This window comes from Colletotrichum fioriniae (genome assembly GCF_027942845.1).
Source record: "Colletotrichum fioriniae strain IMI 355084 chromosome Unknown scaffold_6, whole genome shotgun sequence".
Lineage (NCBI taxonomy): Eukaryota > Fungi > Ascomycota > Sordariomycetes > Glomerellales > Glomerellaceae > Colletotrichum > Colletotrichum fioriniae.
In genome coordinates this window covers 1453458-1473350 of record NW_027076842.1, presented here as the reverse complement: position 1 = coordinate 1473350, position 19893 = coordinate 1453458, and the positions used below count along the sequence as shown (strand labels likewise).

Here is a 19893-nt window from a genome sequence, read left to right as displayed (position 1 = left end):
CGTCGATTTGTCTCGCTACCAAAAGCAAGTTTGGCGGCCCCGATCTGAGGGGGAAAATATGAACACTGGGCCTTGCTAATCTACCTTCCCATCATCCTGCTGGGAGTGTAGGTAGTGCAAGCGCCCCCCCCTCTCCCGATGTTGTTGCAAAAGAAAGCAAAGAAAGACAGTCGTTCTTGCTTGCGAAACCTAGCGAGCGTTGAACACGGAGCGAGCGTTTATGCTGAGACAGAGTTCCAAGGGGATCCAACGCCAGACGGTTCAAAAGACGATTAACTCAGGTGAGGGAAGCACGAGGCGGGCGATTTGAAAAAGAAAAGGGGTTGTGGCTTCTTTGTTTTTTACATGACGATGCAGCACGAGTTTTGCTTCTTCGCCTGCTGATAAAACATCTTGCTCTGGGAGCTCAGGCCGTCGCTCTTGGCCACCAAGTCGTCAATCTTTTCTCCGCGCTCCAGAACGCTCTGAATGGTCTTGTGCAGCACGATCTTGGTCTCGTCGAGCTCCTTTTGGATCTTGAGGATCGAGTCGGCCTGTTGCGGGTCTTGGTACCGCGTAAGGTACTCCTTGAGCTCGGGGAGGACGAGCTTGGGTTCGCCCGTCGCCCATGTGGAGCGCGGGTGCTTGGTGAGGAACTCGTCGACGCTGTTATGTGAATTCAGTCCCTTTGTTAGCATGGCCTTGGGGGAAACTTAATAGGGGAGCGGGGGCTTGGCAGGCCCAGGGGCTGGATGGTGAACGTACATCTTGGAGAGAAGCTGGTGAGCGACGAGACTCGGGTATTGGTGATCGGAAATGATACTACGCAGTGGAATGTCAGCACCGCCCCTTGGTGTGCGTGCGGCTCCTTCAAGAAGGCATCTTGGAAGAGTTGCCCACTTACACGCCACAGATACCCTCGCTTCTTCCCACACAGTGGAATGTGTTGTCGCCCTCCTCGATATCTTGCCTCTGGCCGGGACGCGTCGACTCGGCCACCTTCTTAGAGAATAGGCTCATGAACTCGGCGTAGCTGTCTGTGTTTCAAGGATCATCAGCTCAGGTTCGAGCATGAGAGGGCACGATAGGCTCGAGGCCCAAGTCGTCGGGCACGCAGCTGGGGCGACCAGTTCCCCCGTGTGCGCAAATCGTGGATGGCTTACTTCTAGTGAACCGGGAGTATGCGGACAGCTCCATCTCGCTGCAGAGCTCGACGGCGGGCTTGCTGTCATTGCGGAGGATCTATTGCGACGCAGGCGTTAGTTGCGATTTGATTGAATTACTGGGTCGCGGGCAGGTGTTTTCAGGATCGCTCGACGTGCCAGGTAGCAGCGATGGGAGAGAGACGTACTCCGATGTAGTGCAACTTCATTTTCTGGAGTTGTGGTGTTAGTCGTCAATCAAAGATGTCGCCGTGGAAGGCGGTCTAGGCGATGAGAGGGGAGATCCGGCTTCGACTTACGGCGGAGTTTGAGGGGCGAGAGGGGTAGCGGAAAGGTCTAGTCGTGAGGTCTAGTTGTCTTCTATTCGTAGGCAATTCGCAGGTAATCGAGGACGTCAAGTTCGAGAACAGCGAACGGGCTTATTCGTGGGAGGGTGAGAAAGTCAGGTATTCGTAGGGGGGATTGGGAATGGAGATAATGGAGAAAGGAGGCGATCCGAGTTGTAGGACGATGGAGAAAGCGTCTCCGCGTCGGTTCAAGGTTTACAGAGGGCACCGCGGGCACCTTGGGGAACAATTGGCTTAGAGGGGCGATACATCACATGCACCACCCACTATTAGGAAACTTGGCTCAGCGGACTGCCCCTCTAGGCTGCAGAGTAAGGTAATTAAGGCATTGATGTACCTGCGTACCTTGCTTAGCACCCAGCACACCAGGTCCGCTAAGCATTGCGGTGACAGCCTGCCTGCCGCCTGCGGAGGCTCGGGCGCTCCCCTCTTCCGTCCTCAGTGTGGCGGTCAGCCCGTACCAAAGTACCTGCGTAGGTACCTACCAACCTTACCTTACAAAGAGCAAGGTGTCGCAGTGTGTGACGTGACCTGACCTACGAGCAAAAGTCTAGAACCCCCACCAACCACGGACGTCATTGGGTGCAGGAGCAAATCGACGGAACTACCTTACCTTATGCTAACTTGAGTGCCACGTTGGCCGACAATGAAGGTCAGAGTTGATCCGGCGGGGAGTTGGCGGCTGCAGGTACTTCCCGTCACCTTTCCCCCTTCCAGGCCGCCCCACTATGCACCACGGCGGGCGGCGACTCGGTGAATGACTCCTCCAACACCGGGCCCGGCTTACTTACCACCGCTAGTCATCATAGACATTTTCGACCTCACTGGTGTTCTATATGAGGACCGGGGAGAAGTTGCATCATTCCCAACCACCCTCTGTCCCTCTTTCTCATTCAACAAAAAGTAGATTTGAGAGCTCTGAAGACAACATCCCTTCAACTGCCCAATAATGGCGTCTGCAAATCTCGACAACGCAGAGGCCCAGTGGCGAGCCCAGTTCGAGGCCATGAAAACGGCTTTGGCTGGTCTTAAACTCCCCTCAGAACCCCCCTCGGATGTAGATTTCGACGATGAATACGAAGGCTACTCCTCAGGCAACGGCGCACAGGACGTCTGGGACTTCATCTCAGACGACGAAGATGATGAGTACAGCAGCGACCAGTTAGACGGTCACGACGCCACCAACGGCGACGCTGCTTACGGCGCCGCCTGGTTCGTGAGCAAGTGCTCATCCATCGCCGCCAAAAATGGGTTGGCCGAAGACGTCTTCCAGAACCAGATCATCAGCATCCTTATATCCGGCCAAGGCGATGAAGAGCTCCAGTCCCAGCTCGCCGATCTCGTCGGCTTCGACGACTTTGACTTTATTATCGAACTGCTCGGCCACCGCAACGAGATTGTCACGGCCGTCACCTCTCAAGGTTCCCAGGAGCCCAAGGGAAAACTCTTGAGCAAGGCACAGCGTGAGGAGGCCTTGAGGCGACAGGACTTTGAGCACAAGAATGCGACTCTCGCGCCCGCCATGACCAGAGAAGTCCAGTACCCCCACGTGTACAAGTCATACAACGCCGGAAACTCCCTCAGCCACTCAGGCCAGAAGTACGGCCTTCCAAGCGGCAGTGAAAGGCTACTATTCGACAAGTATGAGGAGTATGCCATTCCTGCAGGGAAGAAGGGGGTTCTGGGTCCCGGCCAGAGATTGGTCAAGATTTCAGACATGGACGGCCTGTGTCGCGGCACCTTCAAGGGATACAAAGCACTCAACCGAATGCAGAGTCTGGTCCACCCAGTCGCATACAAGACAAACGAGAATATGCTCATCTGTGCCCCTACTGGTGCTGTAAGTCGCCCCAAGTATGTCGTGTTATGCTCAGGTTACTGACCGGAAACAGGGTAAAACGGATGCTGCGATGCTCACAATCCTCCAAACCATTGGTCACTATTGCACGCCCAACCCCATTGAAGACATCACTGCCACAGACTTCGCAGTCGATCTCCAGGACTTCAAGATCGTCTACGTTGCGCCTATGAAGGCTTTGGCTGCGGAAATCACCGAAAAGCTTGGCAAGCGACTGGCATGGTTAGGCATCAAGTGCCGTGAATTCACTGGAGATATGCACCTGACCAAGGCCGAAATTGTGCAAACCCAAATCATCGTCACCACCCCTGAGAAGTGGGACGTCGTGACGAGAAAGGGAACTGGCGATACCGAGCTGGTGCAGAAAGTCCGTCTCCTGATCATCGATGAGGTTCACATGCTTCACGATGAGCGTGGTGCTGTTCTGGAATCTCTCGTCGCCAGAACTGAGCGTCAAGTCGAGAGCACCCAGTCGTTGATTCGTATCGTCGGCCTCAGTGCCACGCTTCCGAACTACGTGGATGTTGCCGACTTCCTCAAGGTCAACCGGCACGCCGGTATGTTCTACTTTGACGCTTCATTCCGTCCCGTGCCTTTGGAGCAGCACTTCATTGGTGTGAAGGGTAAAGCTGGTTCCAAGGCGTCCAGAGAGAACTTGGACACCGTTGCCTTTGAAAAGGTTAGGGACATGCTTCAGAAAGGCCACCAAGTCATGGTCTTTGTCCATTCGCGGCGAGATACTCTCCTGACGGCCAAGATGCTGTACGAGAAGGCCATAGAAGATTTCTGCGTGGATCTATTCGATCCCACCGACCACCCGAATTACGAGAACGCCGTACGAGACATGAAGCAATCCAAGGCACGAGACCTGCGAGAATTGGTGCCCAAGGGCTTGGGCATTCATCACGCTGGTATGGCACGCTCCGACAGAAATCTTATGGAGAGGCTCTTCGGAGAGGGTGTCCTCAAGGTTCTCTGCTGTACGGCGACTCTCGCCTGGGGTGTCAACTTGCCCGCGGCAGCGGTCGTTATCAAGGGAACCCAAGTGTACAGCGCACAGGAGGGTAAATTTGTCGATCTCGGCATTCTTGACGTGTTGCAAATCTTTGGTCGTGCCGGTCGTCCCCAATTCGAGGACACCGGTATCGGTTTGATTTGTACCACTCAGGACAGGCTCCATCACTACTTGACCACCGTCACAGAGCAGCAACCGATCGAGTCCAAGTTTTCCACCAAGCTCGTCGACAATCTGAATGCTGAGATTTCCCTCGGTACTGTGACGTCGATTCCCGAAGCTGTTCAGTGGATTGGATACTCGTACCTCTTTGTTCGCATGCAAAGAAGTCCAATGAGCTACGGCATCGAATGGGCTGAAATTCGGGATGATCCCACTCTTGTTCAGAGACGTCGCACGCTAGCTATCCAGGCTGCCCGAACTCTTCAACAGAGCCAGATGATCATCTTCAACGAAGTGACCGAGGAGCTCCGCAGCAAGGATATCGGTCGCATTGCCAGTCAGTACTACATCTTGCACACGAGTGTTCAGATCTTCAACACCATGATGCGACCCATGGCTACTGAGGCCGATATTCTAAAGATGATCGCTATGAGCGGGGAGTTTGACAATATTCAGTCCAGAGACTCTGAAGAAAAAGAGCTCACGCGTCTGAGAAACGATGTCGTTCCTTGCGACGTTGATGGCGGCATTGACACGCCCCAGGCCAAGACCAATATCCTGCTGCAGGCATACATCTCGAGAGCGCAGCCAGAAGACTTTGCTCTTGGCAATGATCTCAACTATGTTGCTCAGCAGGCGGGTCGTATTTGCAGAGCCTTGTTCATGATTGCTCTGAATAGGAGATGGGGACATCAGTGTCTGGTTCTACTCACCCTCGCCAAGTCTATTGAAAAACGCATCTGGCCCTTCCAACACCCTCTACACCAGTTCGATCTCCCCAAGTCGGTCTTCAATCAGCTCGATGCCAAGGACAACATGACCGTGGAGGCAATGAGAGACATGGAATCTGCCGAGATTGGTAGCCTGGTTCACAACCAGAATGCGGGCAAGAAGATTGCCCATATATTGAACAATTTCCCGACCATCAGCGTCGAAGCGGAAATTGCACCTCTTAACCGCGACGTTCTTCGGATCAAGTTGTTTATCGAGCCTGACTTCCGATGGAACGACCACATTCACGGGACTTCCGAGTCGTACTACATCTGGGTCGAGAACTCTGAGACCTCTGAGATCTACCATCACGAGTTCTTCCTTCTGAACAGGAGGAAGCTCCACGATGAGCACGAACTCAACTTCACCATCCCTCTTTCGGATCCCTTGCCCACTCAGATCTACGTGCGGGCAGTATCTGACCGATGGCTTGGCGCTGAGACGGTGACGCCCGTTTCTTTCCAGCACTTGATTCGCCCAGACACTGAGAGCGTGTACACTGATCTCCTCAACCTACAACCGCTTCCAATTAATGCTCTCAAGAACCCGGCTCTCGAGGAGATTTACGCCCAGCGCTTCCAGTACTTCAACCCCATGCAGACGCAGATTTTCCACACCCTCTACCACACACCCGCCAATGTTCTCCTCGGATCTCCCACTGGTAGTGGAAAGACCGTTGCGGCAGAGCTGGCGATGTGGTGGGCTTTCAGAGAGCGGCCAAAATCCAAGGTTGTGTACATTGCGCCGATGAAGGCTCTGGTTCGCGAGCGTGTCAAAGATTGGGGAGCTAGACTCGCTAGGCCACTGGGACTGAAGCTGGTCGAACTGACAGGTACGTTGCATGCGTCTTTTGATTCTGGAATACTCATTGACCTAACTAGGTGACAATACCCCTGATACGCGCACTATCAAGGATGCCGACGTCATCATCACTACGCCCGAGAAATGGGACGGTATCTCTCGTAGTTGGCAGACGAGAGGCTACGTTCGACAGGTGAGTCTCGTCATTATTGACGAGATTCATCTCCTCGCTGGTGATCGTGGTCCAATTCTGGAGATCATCGTTTCTCGTAAGTGTGCAAGTGGTGATTGTAACCTAGCAAGATGCTGACCGACTCAAGGCATGAACTACATCGCGGCATCCATCAAGAACTCTGTCCGGCTCCTGGGTATGTCGACGGCATGCGCCAACGCCACTGACCTGGGCAACTGGCTCGGTGTTAAGGAAGGCCTGTTCAACTTCCGCCACTCTGTGCGTCCGGTTCCCCTAGAGCTGTACATCGACGGTTTCCCCGAAGTCAGGGGCTTCTGCCCGCTGATGCAGTCCATGAACCGCCCGACGTTCCTCGCTGTCAAGACGCACAGCCCGGACAAGCCTGTCATCGTTTTCGTACCTTCTCGAAGACAGACGCGCCTGACGGCTAAAGACCTCATCAACTACTGCGGCATGGAAGACAACCCTCGCCGATTCCTTCATATGGACGAGGACGACCTCCAGCTCAATCTCGCCAGGGTCAAGGACGATGCTCTCAAGGAAGCCATCAGCTTTGGTATCGGACTCCACCACGCCGGTCTCGTCGAGTCCGACCGTCAACTGGCCGAGGAACTTTTCCTGAACAACAAGATCCAGATCCTCGTCGCCACCAGTACCCTCGCGTGGGGTGTCAACCTGCCGGCCCACCTCGTTGTCGTCAAGGGCACACAGTTCTACGACGCAAAGATTGAGGGTTACAAGGACATGGACCTTACGGACGTCCTCCAGATGCTGGGACGCGCCGGCCGTCCGCAGTTCGACAACTCTGGCGTGGCTCGCATCTTCACAAAGGATGCCAAGAAGGACTTTTACAAGCACTTCCTCCACACCGGCTTCCCCGTCGAGTCATCCCTCCACACGGTCCTCGACAACCATTTGTGCGCCGAAGTCTCGGCCGAGACCATCGTCACGAAGCAGGACGCCCTCGACTATCTGACTTGGACCTTCTTCTTCCGGCGTCTGCACAAGAACCCGTCATACTACGGCCTCGAGATCTCGGCCGAGGAGCACAATAGCATCGCCGCCCAGACCATGGCAAACGACTACATGATTGAAATGATTGACAAGTCCCTCGACGAACTCGCCCGCTCCAGCTGCGTCGAAGTCTTCCCTAATGGCGACGTCGATCCCACCCCGATGGGCAAGATAATGAGTTACTACTACCTCTCCCACATCACCATCCGCCACCTCGTCAAGCACGTCAAGGCTGCCGCCTCCCTCCTCGACGTCCTCTCCTGGATGTCCCGCGCCACAGAGTACGACGAGCTCCCCGTCCGCCACAACGAAGATCTCATCAACGAGGAGCTCTCCCGCAACCTCCTCTTCCCCGGCAGCTCCTTTGGTCTCCCCATGTGGGACCCCCACGTGAAAGCCTTCCTCCTGCTCCAGGCACATATGTCGCGCATTTCCCTCCCCATCACCGACTACGTCGGCGACCAGACCAGCGTTCTCGACCAGGCCATCCGTATCATCCAGGCCTCCATCGACGTCACAACCGAGCTAGGCCACCTCTCCACCTGCCTGCAGTTCATCACCCTCCTCCAGTGCATCAAATCTGCCCGCTGGCCCACCGACCCGCCGCCCTCCATCCTCCCAGGCGTCGGCCTCGACACCCTCAAGACGGACAAATCCAACCTCACTCTCGCCAAAATCTCCGCCCTCGCCTCCTCGCCATCCAAAATCACCTCCCTCGCAAAACAGCTCTCCGTCCCGCCTCACCAACAACCCCGTTTCGCCAAAGCCGCAGCCCAACTCCCCAACCTCGCCGTCTCCGTCCCAGCAGCGGAAACCACAGCCCTGGGCATCACGGTCGACCTCCGCCGCCTGAATGCCCTAACCGAACGCGACGCCCACGTCTACGCGCCCCGCTTCCCGAAACCCCAAAATGAAGGCTGGTTCGTCCTCCTCGCCGATCCGGCCCGCGACGACGTCCTCGCCGTCAAGCGCGCGGGCTGGTCCGGCGGTGGACCGGGCCGCGGCGTCGCCGTCGGGTCTAAGCCTACCGCGCGCGTGGCTATCAAGGTCCCCGAGACCGCGCAGGGCAAGAAGCTCGAGGTCATCGTCGTCAGCGACGCGTATGTTGGGCTGGAGTACCGCGCTACCGTCGACGTCCCCGCGGCGCCGGTGGTTGATGATGACGTGGACAAGTCCAAGAAGGCGCAGCTTCAACAGCATGGTGATGGTGCTTCTCGGTCTTGAAAATAAACGCACATATTCACACCCACTGTAGATCAAAAGCTCAGTTGGTAATTCGGAATAGTGAAGATGCGCTCTTGGTAGTGGCAGTGGCAATGAAATTTGGGCTAAATTAGATGCAGCGTAGACGGAAGGAAATGCTATGAATGCAGATGATGTGAAACCCACTGCTGCTGCTGCTGCTGCTGCTGCTGGGCGTGAAGCCCCCATCTAGACTCAAATGAAACAATACAATCAAGAAGAGAACACCCATTTCCCATGCCTTTATGATAAGTAAAACCCATTCAAGAAACAACATTTGAACAATGCCCTCTCGCGAGAGATGATGTCCCCCTCCTGTCCATGTAGAAAAAACACAGTGTAATAAAAAGGCCCAAAGAAACAAAATTAGGGGGGCAGGGTGGAAGGAAATTCAATCCCTCGTACCCAATGCCCCATGACAAAAACAAAATATGAAGAAACACCCTTCATCCGCAACATGTATACGACAGAAGGAAGAACTCAAGACATGCTCCCTTCCCCCCCTTTCCCAAAAAACCTCGACAGAGTTAACTCGTTCCCAAAGATCTTTGAAAATCCTCCTCCTCCTCGCTTTCCGTGTACTGTAATTCCTCATTCGCAACTGATAGGGGCGCCCCCCAATGACCAAACACAAATCCAAGAAGAAAAAAACGCCCTCGCACCATGCTTGCAGACTCCCAGGAAAAACAAAATCATGGTCGTGTTTCGTTCGGTGTGTACTGTGATCAAAATGCGTGCTCGGTGCCCAGTCCGGATGATACGTCTTGTTGCTGTTGCTTTTCGTGTTTGCATCTGAGCCGGCATTGCAACTCGAGCGGTAAGGGTATTTATGCCCCAAGTCAGCCATGCGTATCGTCTTCGTCGTCGTCGTCGTCGTCGTCGAATATCCCTTTCAGGTCGTTGTGATCCGTTCATACTCTCCTCTCATGATGTGCCGGGATGCGAATGCCACTCGTCGGTGCAATTCAGCTCTCCATCCGTCATGCAAAGGACGTAGAAGGGCATTCTCACGAGGCCCATTTTCCAGAGTCTCGTTCGCACATCTCTCATCTCTGCATGTCGTACTCCTTCTCCTTCTCTGAGACGACTTTCAACAGCACTTCCTCCTTGATTTCCCAGCACCCTCATCAGCATCCTGCTCCGTCCCGCCCTGCTCAACCGTAACAGCAGGCGAAAAGTTGGGCGAAAACAGCCAGCTCCGCCGGTCCCGCCCAACTCGGAAGCTGCCCCTGGGATTCATGCCGTCAAAGTACCCGCCATCCATGCCCGTCTCGTATCCCGGCGTGCCAGGCGTAGCCGTAGCCAGCAACAGCGCCTGCTGCATCTTGCGGTTCTGCTCGACGAGCTTCCTCGTCACGACGCGGAACACTTCCTCCACGCCCTCGCCGCTCTCGGCGCTGATCTCGTGGCAGGCGTCCCAGCCGACCTCCTGGCCCCAGAACCCAGAACTGCGTTTCGATGATGGGCTGCGCGGCTCGCCTCCGCTTGGTCCGCCGCCAAACGTGCTTGTGCTCTGGTGGACCTGCGAGGAGGACTGGCGCGGATCGGAGGAGGAGAGGAGGGAGGGCATGCCGCTGGATGTCGCCGTCGGGGGCGGTGTCGAGGCCAGGCCGGGGGCGAGGTTTTCTGCGACGTAGGCTATGCAGCGCTCAAAGGGGACTTCGCGGCGGGAGGGGTCGCGGGCGACGATGTCTGCTTTCGTGCCGACGACGTGGAGGACGACGTCGCCGGGGAGGTTGCGGCGGAGCTCGGTGAGCCAGACTCCCATTTCGGTAAAGGACTGGGCGTCTGTGATGGAGTAGCAGAGGATGCAGGCGTTGGCGCCGCGGTAGTAGAGGCGGGAGATGGAGCGGAAGCGTTCTTGACCGGCTGGTAGGGACGGGAAACACACATGTTAGTAAGTTCGAATAAGTAACTTTTTTGCGACTGCGACAACAAAGTTGACAGGAAGAGCAACTTTGTCATCGCAGCTGGTGGTCAGGGCGAGTGGAGGGGAGGGGGGGAGGGAAAGGCATACCAGTATCCCAGATCTGTAGTCGCACCACGGTGTCGGTATCGGTATCGACGACGCGCTTGGTCATGAAGCTCGCGCCGACGGTGGAGGTTGTCTGGGCCGGGTTGAAGGAGCCCTTGCAATAGCGCATGACGAGGCTCGTCTTGCCGACATTTTGGGAGCCGAGGACGACGATCTTTGCCTCGAGAGACGACATTCTCCCTTATCTCTATCTCTCTCGGACGCCCCGTATGCAACGGGGAAAGCGAGAGGGTTGAGGTTGGGTGGAGGGGAGGAGTAGCGCGGAATGCGCTTTCTTGAGGAGTGAAGGTCGGATAGATCGGTAGGGTGGAGAGAAGCGAATGTTTGACCAGGGCAGGTTTGCCTTTTGGAAAGTGGTTCGGTGCGTGATGCGACCGAGAGCCTGAGGGGTGGCAGCTGTGGTGGTGGTGGTGGTGGTGGTGGTGGTGGGCACCGGCAGTGAGGAGGAAACACTGCTGGAATTCGGTGAGGGACAGCGCGGGAATGTTGGTGAGAATGGGTTTGTTGAAGAATCGTGGGGGGACTCAGGAGGGAGTGAAGCTCAAACGGGTGTGGCTTTCGTGCTAATCCTCGATTGGAGAAGACGATGTTGGATCCTTTGGAGGGAAAAGGGTAAAGACGACCGTTTGATTTCGAGGGAGGGAGGACTCGACGAAACGTTGGTGGTGGTTGTGGTGGTGGTGGTGGTGGCTTCCGCTTGGTGCGCGGCTTTCTCTCTCGTCTGTTGTGATACCGGGGGTAAGGTAAGGTACTTGTGTACACGAGGGAACAATAAACACAATGCGCTCCTTTTTTTTCGTTTCTTTCCTTTCTACTCAGTCTTTTCTTTTCTAGTGTCCTTTTGTCTTTCTTCGCTTAGGGTAAGTGCGTGAGTCCTAGATCGAAACGTAGTCACGCCGGCGCCAAGTTTAAAACGCAGGCAGCCACGAGGTCAGTGATCGGCCGATGAGGCGCGTGGTGGTCGCGGTTGTGGTGGTGGTGGGTGCCCGCCTTTTCGGTAAGCGGGACAGACAGATTCGGGGGAACTGGATGAGACTTTGAGGTGTGCATGGGATGGCCGGAATTCTTAGGTGAGATTGAGCTGCGCCGGTAAGGACAGGAGAATCACCAAGTTTTTCTTAATAGTTGGGAGCGAGGAAGACCTGTGAAACGGAGAGTAGAAAGTAGGCGATTCGGCTCCGAGAAGTGTTGTAACGGCCGCTAGCAACGGACGAGGATGTGGGTTGTTTGATTTCTCGGTGTTGTTTTGTTTGTTTTGTTGTTGTATTTTCCTCTCTCTATTTCTCTTCGCCTACGTAACAAGGGGGGATGGGATGGGATGGTGTGAAAGGGATCACGGACGGGGGGATGGGGGAGATGATATGGATTTGAGTCTATCGTTAAACACTCCTAGCAATAATACAAGTTAAAATAATTCTGCTATTGCGTTTGAGATAGTTCAGACTGTGAAATTGGAGTTGCATCCCACCTCCATTTTCCGTTTCTGTTCGAGACCAAGGTGCGTTCCGAACGAGCATCTTGTATGGGATTTAGTGGTTGGCGCGGGGGAAAGAGGCTGAGGCCGTGGGGTTTAGCTGTAGTATACCTAGCTATCTCATGTTGGGATCAGAACGGTTCGTTATCAGGAGAACTGCTGAATACTTTGTTTAGGAAGGGATCTTGCATGGACGGGTGTTGGGGAACTTGAGGGGGCATCTGATGTATCAGTGTATCAGATGGTGAGCGATGATCCCAACTGCTTCTCGTCTTGTTCTAGAAGTGTTCCACTCAGGCACTTACTTCTCCGCGAAGTAATCGGCACCAGCTCCGCCTTCATAATCAACTGAAGCCAATCCCGTATGTCTAGCGCGACCACGGCTTGCTGCATTTCACTCTCAAAGGATGCTACAAGAGTCAGTCGCATTATCATCCACCTAGTCATCCGATTTGGAGATGGTCGCGTGGTGCACTCGAAGCGGGTCCCTCTCTCCAAAAAAAAACGCACAATGTCGTCATCAGTTAAAGGTCATTGCTTCTTTCGTTCTTTTCGAAGCGAAAAACCTTTTGTCGCCAACGGCCGCCTCTAAAGTTTGGGAACGGGTTGAGACGAACGAACAGAAACTGTTTGAAGCCTTGAAAAGCGGTCTACCTTGAGGAGCGAGCATATGCACGACTGAAGCCAATCGGTCCTCGGCAATCGGTCGCCGATCTTGATGGCTACCTTAGTCCTGCGACGGTGCGGGATGCATGTAAGCCAAGAACCGGGACAAATCACGAACTCTTCAGAGCACTGCGGTCTACGAATTTGACACATCAACTAAAGAAAGGAAACGTGAAGCAGTCAGATTATTGGGATCTGAAGGAGATACATATACGTCTCGATGCTTTCCATGGGCAAAGCAAACTCTCAAATATCGGGGAAACCATAACGTCGAAACTCCTCTAAGCACGGAGCTATTCTCGACATACGGCACGTTGTCATATCACCGGTGTCCTCTTCCCAGTCTGATGATGCCTTTGGCAGTTGTAGGTATTGAAATCTGGCTTGGTCGAGTAGATGAAGTTATGAAGTAGGTTAGGTGATATAGGCAAGTAGTCTCGCAACTGCAGCCGTGTAATTGTTGGCCTTGCTATTTTTACCCTCAACGTTGTATCCAAAAAGCCGTCAAGTAATAGGGGGTGTTCGGAGTTGATCGTCACCCTCAACAACACCAACTCGAGTACGACCGAACTCATTGTCAAACATAACACACACTCGGAACTCCTCGTATTAAACATTAATTTTTCTTTTTTTCGATCTGGTCTCTAATTAAGTATTGTCTAATGTCTAAAATTGTTGCTTCTTTTCCCTTTTCTCTATTCCCGCTTTTCAAAATCAGAATTCGCTACATATTAGGTATCATCATTCTCCTTCTTCTTCCACTACAAGACAACGTGCAAAGTCTTTGCAATGCTAGGCGTGCCCTGCGCATTCGAGACAAAAAGGTAGTAGAAACCGGGGAGCAGGATACCATAGTCCTCGGGCAACTTGGCAGTGAAAGACTGGCCGTCGACCTGCACGTCGTCCAGCGGGATGCGACGCTGGTCCGTGTTGGACGAGTGCGTGACGCTACCGGTGCGGATGAGAGTGACCTTGGCACCCTTGCCGCCAGCCTCGACGCCCTCAACGGTAAAAGTGATCGTCGTGCCGGCCTTGACGGCTTCCTCGGTGACCCCGGACACGACGGGCCGTGCGGCCTTGGAGCCGTCGGCGTTGTACAGTAAGGGGGCTCAAAGATTTCGCCGTCGGCGTGGTCGACCGTCTTGTCGCAGCCGGCCGTCGAGCCCAGGATCTGCTGGACGTAACATAGGCCGCCGCCGCCGGTGAAGACGGTGGCGTCGGGCATGAGGATCGAGACGGAGTGGTAGTTGCGCGGGACAGCCATGGGCGCCATTTGCTTCCACTCCTTGGTCTCCGGGTTGAAGAGCTCGGCGACGAGAATTCCATCCGTGTTGGTGAAGACGAGGGACTTGCGCTGCCCGCCCGTGACGAGGACTTGGCCGTCGGGGAGGACCACGGCGTTGGCGAAGCCGCGGGGGAAGGCCATGTCCGCCACGCGCTCGACCTCGGACGGGGTGCCCGGCTCGCCGATGGTGGTGATGTGGGCGTGCACGGTGGCGTCGCTGTCGGTGTAGTCGGGGCTTCCACCGGCCGAGAGAATCTTGCCAGCGACGGCGTCGTACATGACCCAGGTGCCGCACATGGCGTCGTCATCGTCACGGGTTGCGGCCTTGGTGACGGAGCCGGTGCCCTCGATGCCGAACCAGTGCTGGTCCTTGCCCGGACCGGCCTGGAAGATGCTGTTGTTCTTCCAGCCAAAGAGCCAGGCGTGGTTGTCCTCGCGCCAGATGCCCTCGTGGTCGTTGGTCAGGATCGGGGTGACATCGGCGCCGGGAAGGTAGGTCCACTCGTTGGCCTCGGGGTCGTACACCTCGCCGTTCTTGCCCTCGCGCTTGCCAGAGTAGGCTCCGCCAATGGTGAAGATCTTGCCGCTAGAGAGGAGGGTAGAGGTCTGGTAGCCACGGGCAACCTTTAGGTCGGGGCCACGGGTGAAGTTGTTAGTGGCCGGGTCGTAGATGCTGACGGCCTCGGCGTCGGAGCCGCCCTGAATGACGATGCGGCCGTCCTGAAGCTGGCTGATGGCCGGGCAGAACATGTCGTGGTGGGTATTGGTGACGGCGCGCTCAGAGATCTCGCCGGTAGCGAAGTTGTAGTCACCGTACTGGGTCATGCCTGAAGCACCGCCAAAGGCGTCTACTCCCCACGAGGAGAAGAACAGCAGTCTGCTGGGCTCGGGGTAGGATGGGACGATGTAAGCCGCAACGGGAATCACGGGCAGACGAATGAGGTCGCCCCACTTGCCCTGGACGGCCGGGTTGATGTTCTCGGGGACGTGGATGGTATCGAACTGCTTGTTCTGAACCCAGAAGAGAGATGTCTCGGGCTCGGTGGCCTTGATGTGGCAGACATTGTTGACGTTGTCAAAAACGGCCTTCTTGCAGTTCTGAGTGTTCGAGCAGAGCTCGGAGCAGGCTTGGATGGTCGTCACATCCTGAACAATCTTGGCGCTGTTGCCGGTGTAATCGGTGCCGCGGCAGACACGGTAGTCGGCGCTGCCCTTGGGAACCCGGTAGCCCTCCTCCTTGAAGGGGCAGGTAGCGAGGAATGTACCGTCGGCGAAGTCGTTTGTCATACGGATAGAGTCGAAGCGGTCGTCGGCTGCCCAGTTCATCTCGTTCTTGGTGTCCTTGACGTGGCAAACCTTGAGCTCCTTGTCGTAGACGGCTCTGTTGCAGCGAGCATCCTTGTCACAGATCTGAACACACTCGACCGTGGTCTGGACATTTTGAACATATTGCAGACTGCCACCACCATACTGATAGTCAGAGCCAGGGCAGACGGTGTACTTGACTCCGATGGGCGACTCCCATTCGGCCTCATCAGTCGGGCAGGCTGTGATGGCTGCGGAGGAGAACCGCGAAAAGAGAGAGGCGGCCGCGATGGCCTTGTATGCAGTTGAGCGAACCATGTTGGTATGTTGGTATGTTGGTGTTTTTGGAGCTGAACTGCTCGTGTAATAGAGAGTGTGGTCCCTCAAAGAGATCGAGGCTGTGTGTGTGTGTGTGTGTGTTTATGTGTTGATGAGTGAACGTAGGTATTAGACACGTATAAGCAATGAGAGACGTGTGTCTATAATTAAGAATAACACAAAGAGTAAGGAGAGGCACGAGAGGCTACTCGTGAGTAATTGTCGATGAGAGCGGCGTTGAAGAAGAGAGCTCTCAGAAGGGCAGAGAAGAGGAAGAAACTCGACGATATGTATATACACAACTGCCTCGCCAGGCACATCGTGCATCACAGCTCCATCTGCGGCACTTCCGCAGAGGAGAGGACGCTCCAAGAGAGATCCATCTTCGAAAATTGTGGAAACTCTGGAGCCCCCAAGCTAGGCTGCGCCATCCCGCAGGTACTCCGTACATTTATGGTCCGATAGAGTCTGCCGGGGAGTTGGTCCTTCGTCGACGCCGAGTCGGCGCTGGCGAATGGCAAGGCTTCCCGAGCCGCGATCCCCATCGAGAAAGAGGATAAGGTGGGAACCATGCCCAGATGCTCAAGCCAGGCGCTGGCCTTGGGGCCGGGTGGAGGCCCAAGCAGGAAAAGCCCGTGATGTGGGAAAGACAGGCAGAAGAAATCGTGTGGAGATTCTGAGAAGCCGCTCGGCCATCCACCAGGCTCGTTGTGTTATTCTGACTTTTGGTTCATCCTTATCCCATGAATCCCACGGCCGCCCAAACAACAAGACGGCTGGCGGTCAGGCACGCCGCACTACGACGACGACGACGGCGGCGGTCAACCTGAACCCTCGAGCCTCAAACCTTTCCCCCTTTGATGTACCCTTGTACAGACCCGCAGATAGCCCCATTGCTATGGTTGCAACTTGCTGTTAGCTGGGATCTCCCTCGGGCTCGCGCCGTGGATCGCATGAGTGATCGTCGAACACTGCCTCGAGCTTTGAAGGTTTGGATAGGAAAAATTCGTCTGAACATTCATGCCTGTCAAAGCTTTCGCCGTGTTTCCCACGAAAGAAGCTGTCAAATAAGGTTACCCGTCGTCCGATGTTCTGGGGAACACACACCCGCGCAGTCTGACATTGGCCGTCTTGACGTAAACAACTGTGCAACTTGTCAGCATCATCCCGTCAGTGTGGTTCGTGTTGACGTTGGCAAAGCTGGGTCACCCTGCCGTGGCCCTTGCAGGCAAAGAAAGGACCTCCTCCACGGCCAAGACCAGTGAGTAGATGAACGGAGAAGACCGAGCAATTCAGCGACGACAGCTGGGTCGGGCACGGAGTAGACGCCGACCAGTCACCATGGTCATGTTGTCGTTGCTGGCTGCACGTATCCCGTTCGCCTCGAAACAGGCGTGGTTGCTACCCAGATTCATCAGGGACAATTTTCTTAGGTTTGGTGCTGTGTTTCCTCGTATGGATAACGCCACATATTTCCCGAAGGCCCAGATGGTGAGAGTTCGCGTCTTCGTATAAGAGTAGCGTGTTGGACGATCAGCGTATGGCGAAATAAAAGAGGGCACGGGATCGACTCTCTGCTAGATCGTCTGGGAACTCGGTAGCGATGCAGTGCCTGGGAAAGGGTCACTGCAACTCTGCAAGACCGGCACAGCCCTACGAAAGCTAGCCGCCGGTAATCTGCGTCGAAACATGGTTGGACGCTGCCTTATCTCTGGAGACGCACAAAAGTCGGCACAAAAATAGAAAGCCGTTCATCCGGTGTGGGAGGAAGCCTGCCAGGCTGCCCAGGGCCAGCCAGGCTTGACGAGTGGGGGTTTGGGGAATAAAATGATAGGGAAGAAAAGAAAAGAAAAAAATCTCCCCGAAGTTCTGGCGTAAAGTCAAAAAAGCGTCGACGCAGGAACTCGGCCACCCTACGGAGGTAGGGTTGTCGGGTTGGAGAACTTGAGAAGGGAAGAAGTTGGAAGGGAAGAGCCCCGTTGGCCGGATTCTGAAACGAGCAAGACATTGTGTCGATCCCGCCCAACTTGGCGTTCTTCCCCCTGCCTCTTTAGGACCTCGCTAAACCCTCTCAGGACGACGGCCAAGAGATCGTGGAGTCCCCCGGCTCCCCTTTTTCGTAAACCGTAATGTCTTTTTTGATTGCATTAGAGCCTCTATGACTCGTATTTTCTCCTTCACCAACCGCTGAATCGCTCCAACCTTCCAAGTATACTTTGTAAACGTATGCGTCTCCTTTTCTTGGCTGGCTATCCGCATATCCCACAGCCTCACGATCTCAGGACAAATGCAAAACGGATAAGACGGATGTACGTGCACATAAACATCGCATCCGCCCCATCTCCAGTGCAAATCTCCAATGCACAATGCGTCGTCCTTGTTCGGACTTTGACGTCACACCCGGCGGCGGGTAGTCGGACGGACCGACCGCGTTGAAGTGGGAGCCGGACGCCGCGCCGATCACCGCGAGGAATGGAGGCTCTGCCGTATTCCCATACGACTTGCAATTCATTGCATCGAATTGCATCCTCTACATTAGATATACTGGGTAAATGTTCACCAACATCGGTTGTATGCCATCGAGATATCGATGGGTTACACCTCTGCCAACGATGGCCGAAGTTGGACCCTATAATAACTCGTTTAACCCACTAATGGAACTATCGTGAGGATATTTCTCTCTTGAAACCTCGTGTTCACTAGCTTGCGGGCGCTATGGACGCTTCGGACCCGAATCCCTCTACATCAAGCCATGGACGGAACAAGGCCGCGTGAGTAGTCGTATACCTAACTTCTACGGAGTATTTGGACGGTCACTGCGGCTATAGATGCCGACGGTAGACTCGATTCCAAGTGCACGTGGGTCGAAATCATGAGAGTGCCTTCTCGTGAAAGACTTTGCCTCTTTTGGTTCAATGATCTCTCCCAACAACCCGAAATGGCAACATGGTAATTGCAAGATCTTAATCAACAATACAAAAACAGCGAATTTTGTTCTAGCTGCAACTTCTTCTGCCCAAACACAGAAAAGACTTGGACGTGGGGGTTAATCTCCGACGCAGAAACGCCCCGAAACTTTGCTGAATACGATCCTTAAAGTGTGCTGCCCAGCACATCTCGATACGAGTCGAAAGGCCATCCGGGTGTTTTGTCATCAAGGCAGACATGGTCATCACCTACACGTTCCGATAGGAGATTCAACGATTCATCAATACACTGGAGGAGCTTTGATGTCGCCTTCCTCAGTCTCTGAGCAGGACTCCGAATCTCGTGTACTTAGATTGGTGTGAGTACTCTCTAGCATCAAGTTCGCTGTCACCTGAATTTTCCCAATGCCACGCCATCTATCTGCAGCTCAGAGTACCTTACTTAGCAGGATGGAGGCTGGGATTTGATTGTAATGCGTACCTACGTGGCCTGCTTTTCTTGGTGTAAGCTAGGATGTAGTAAGAAAGCAACACTGGTTTTCCTTGAAGGGGGCGTCTGGTACCCATTATGCCGTGATGTCAGTCAATGATGAAATTTCACGTCCCTTGCCCAAAAACTTGTCGTCGTCTGCCTCTCATCATGTCTCAAGAGGAAATATCTATCTCTCAGCCCGACGTGCTTGCCTAGAGGAGGACAGCTTGATAGCAACCACTCAATCTAGAGGGTATAAATGGCCGCCGTATCAGCGCCCACACTTCGAACAAGACAAGGCATGACGATGTCTGAAGGCTTCGTACGCCGGATGGCCATGAGATTCTGTCGATGTCGCTCATATACAAGACCAGAGAAATTCTGCTGCCTCTACCTCCCAACTCACAGCGAACACTCCGCATTTCTATTCAACAGAAGCTCATTAGCCATGGAATATACCACGGATATCGGATCCTGCACAAGATGAAGCTACTCTATTTGCAGCGGGCATGGGAAAGAAGTATGATCTCGAAGCCCTTCTTCAAGCCGACCGCGAAGCCCATTGGGGATTTTTCAAAGAAGCGGGAACGACATTAAGCGACCTTTCCAGTCTGGTCAACCATTATTTCACTGAGCGCCCATGGGTGACCCGTTTGATACCAACCCCAGGTTCTACGATGGAGGTGATTTTCAATCGCGCTTTGCAATCTGTGCAATGAGACTACCTGTCCGTTCCAAGATCATCGTACGAAGGTCATATTATGCGCTTACACAACATGGGTCATACCGACTTGCCAGTTTTTCCTGTCCCCGAAACAAGTTACACATGGTTATCTTCAAGAAGCTGCTTTCCGTGGATTCAATGC

At 54.5% G+C, this 19893-nt stretch overlaps 4 protein-coding genes across 4 annotated transcripts; 1 reads left to right on the top strand and 3 right to left on the bottom strand.

Annotated features, from left to right (window-relative positions):
- Nucleotides 1–341: 341 nt before the first annotated feature.
- On the bottom strand, nucleotides 342–1351 carry YKT6 (palmitoyltransferase; the record flags this gene model as incomplete). The annotated part of the gene is made up of 5 exons (XM_065757505.1): nucleotides 342–645; nucleotides 745–801; nucleotides 884–1016; nucleotides 1143–1221; nucleotides 1331–1351. The coding sequence occupies 5 exons, from the start codon at nucleotides 1349–1351 to the stop codon at nucleotides 342–344; spliced, it is 594 nt and encodes a 197-aa protein (XP_065613848.1).
- Nucleotides 1352–2438: 1087 nt separating this feature from the next.
- On the top strand, nucleotides 2439–8527 carry mug81 (putative steryl acetyl hydrolase mug81; the record flags this gene model as incomplete). Its single annotated transcript, XM_053189559.1, has 4 exons — nucleotides 2439–3329; nucleotides 3382–6127; nucleotides 6177–6365; nucleotides 6417–8527. The coding sequence occupies 4 exons, from the start codon at nucleotides 2439–2441 to the stop codon at nucleotides 8525–8527; spliced, it is 5937 nt and encodes a 1978-aa protein (XP_053053012.1).
- A 1108-nt stretch (nucleotides 8528–9635) lies between these two features.
- Nucleotides 9636–10755, bottom strand: N0V96_005822 (uncharacterized protein; the record flags this gene model as incomplete). The annotated part of the gene is made up of 2 exons (XM_053189560.1): nucleotides 9636–10414; nucleotides 10563–10755. 2 exons carry the CDS (start codon nucleotides 10753–10755, stop codon nucleotides 9636–9638), a joined length of 972 nt encoding a protein of 323 aa, XP_053053013.1.
- Nucleotides 10756–13481: 2726 nt separating this feature from the next.
- On the bottom strand, nucleotides 13482–15628 carry N0V96_005821 (uncharacterized protein; the record flags this gene model as incomplete). The annotated part of the gene is made up of 2 exons (XM_065757504.1): nucleotides 13482–13759; nucleotides 13819–15628. The coding sequence occupies 2 exons, from the start codon at nucleotides 15626–15628 to the stop codon at nucleotides 13482–13484; spliced, it is 2088 nt and encodes a 695-aa protein (XP_065613847.1).
- Nucleotides 15629–19893: the final 4265 nt, after the last annotated feature.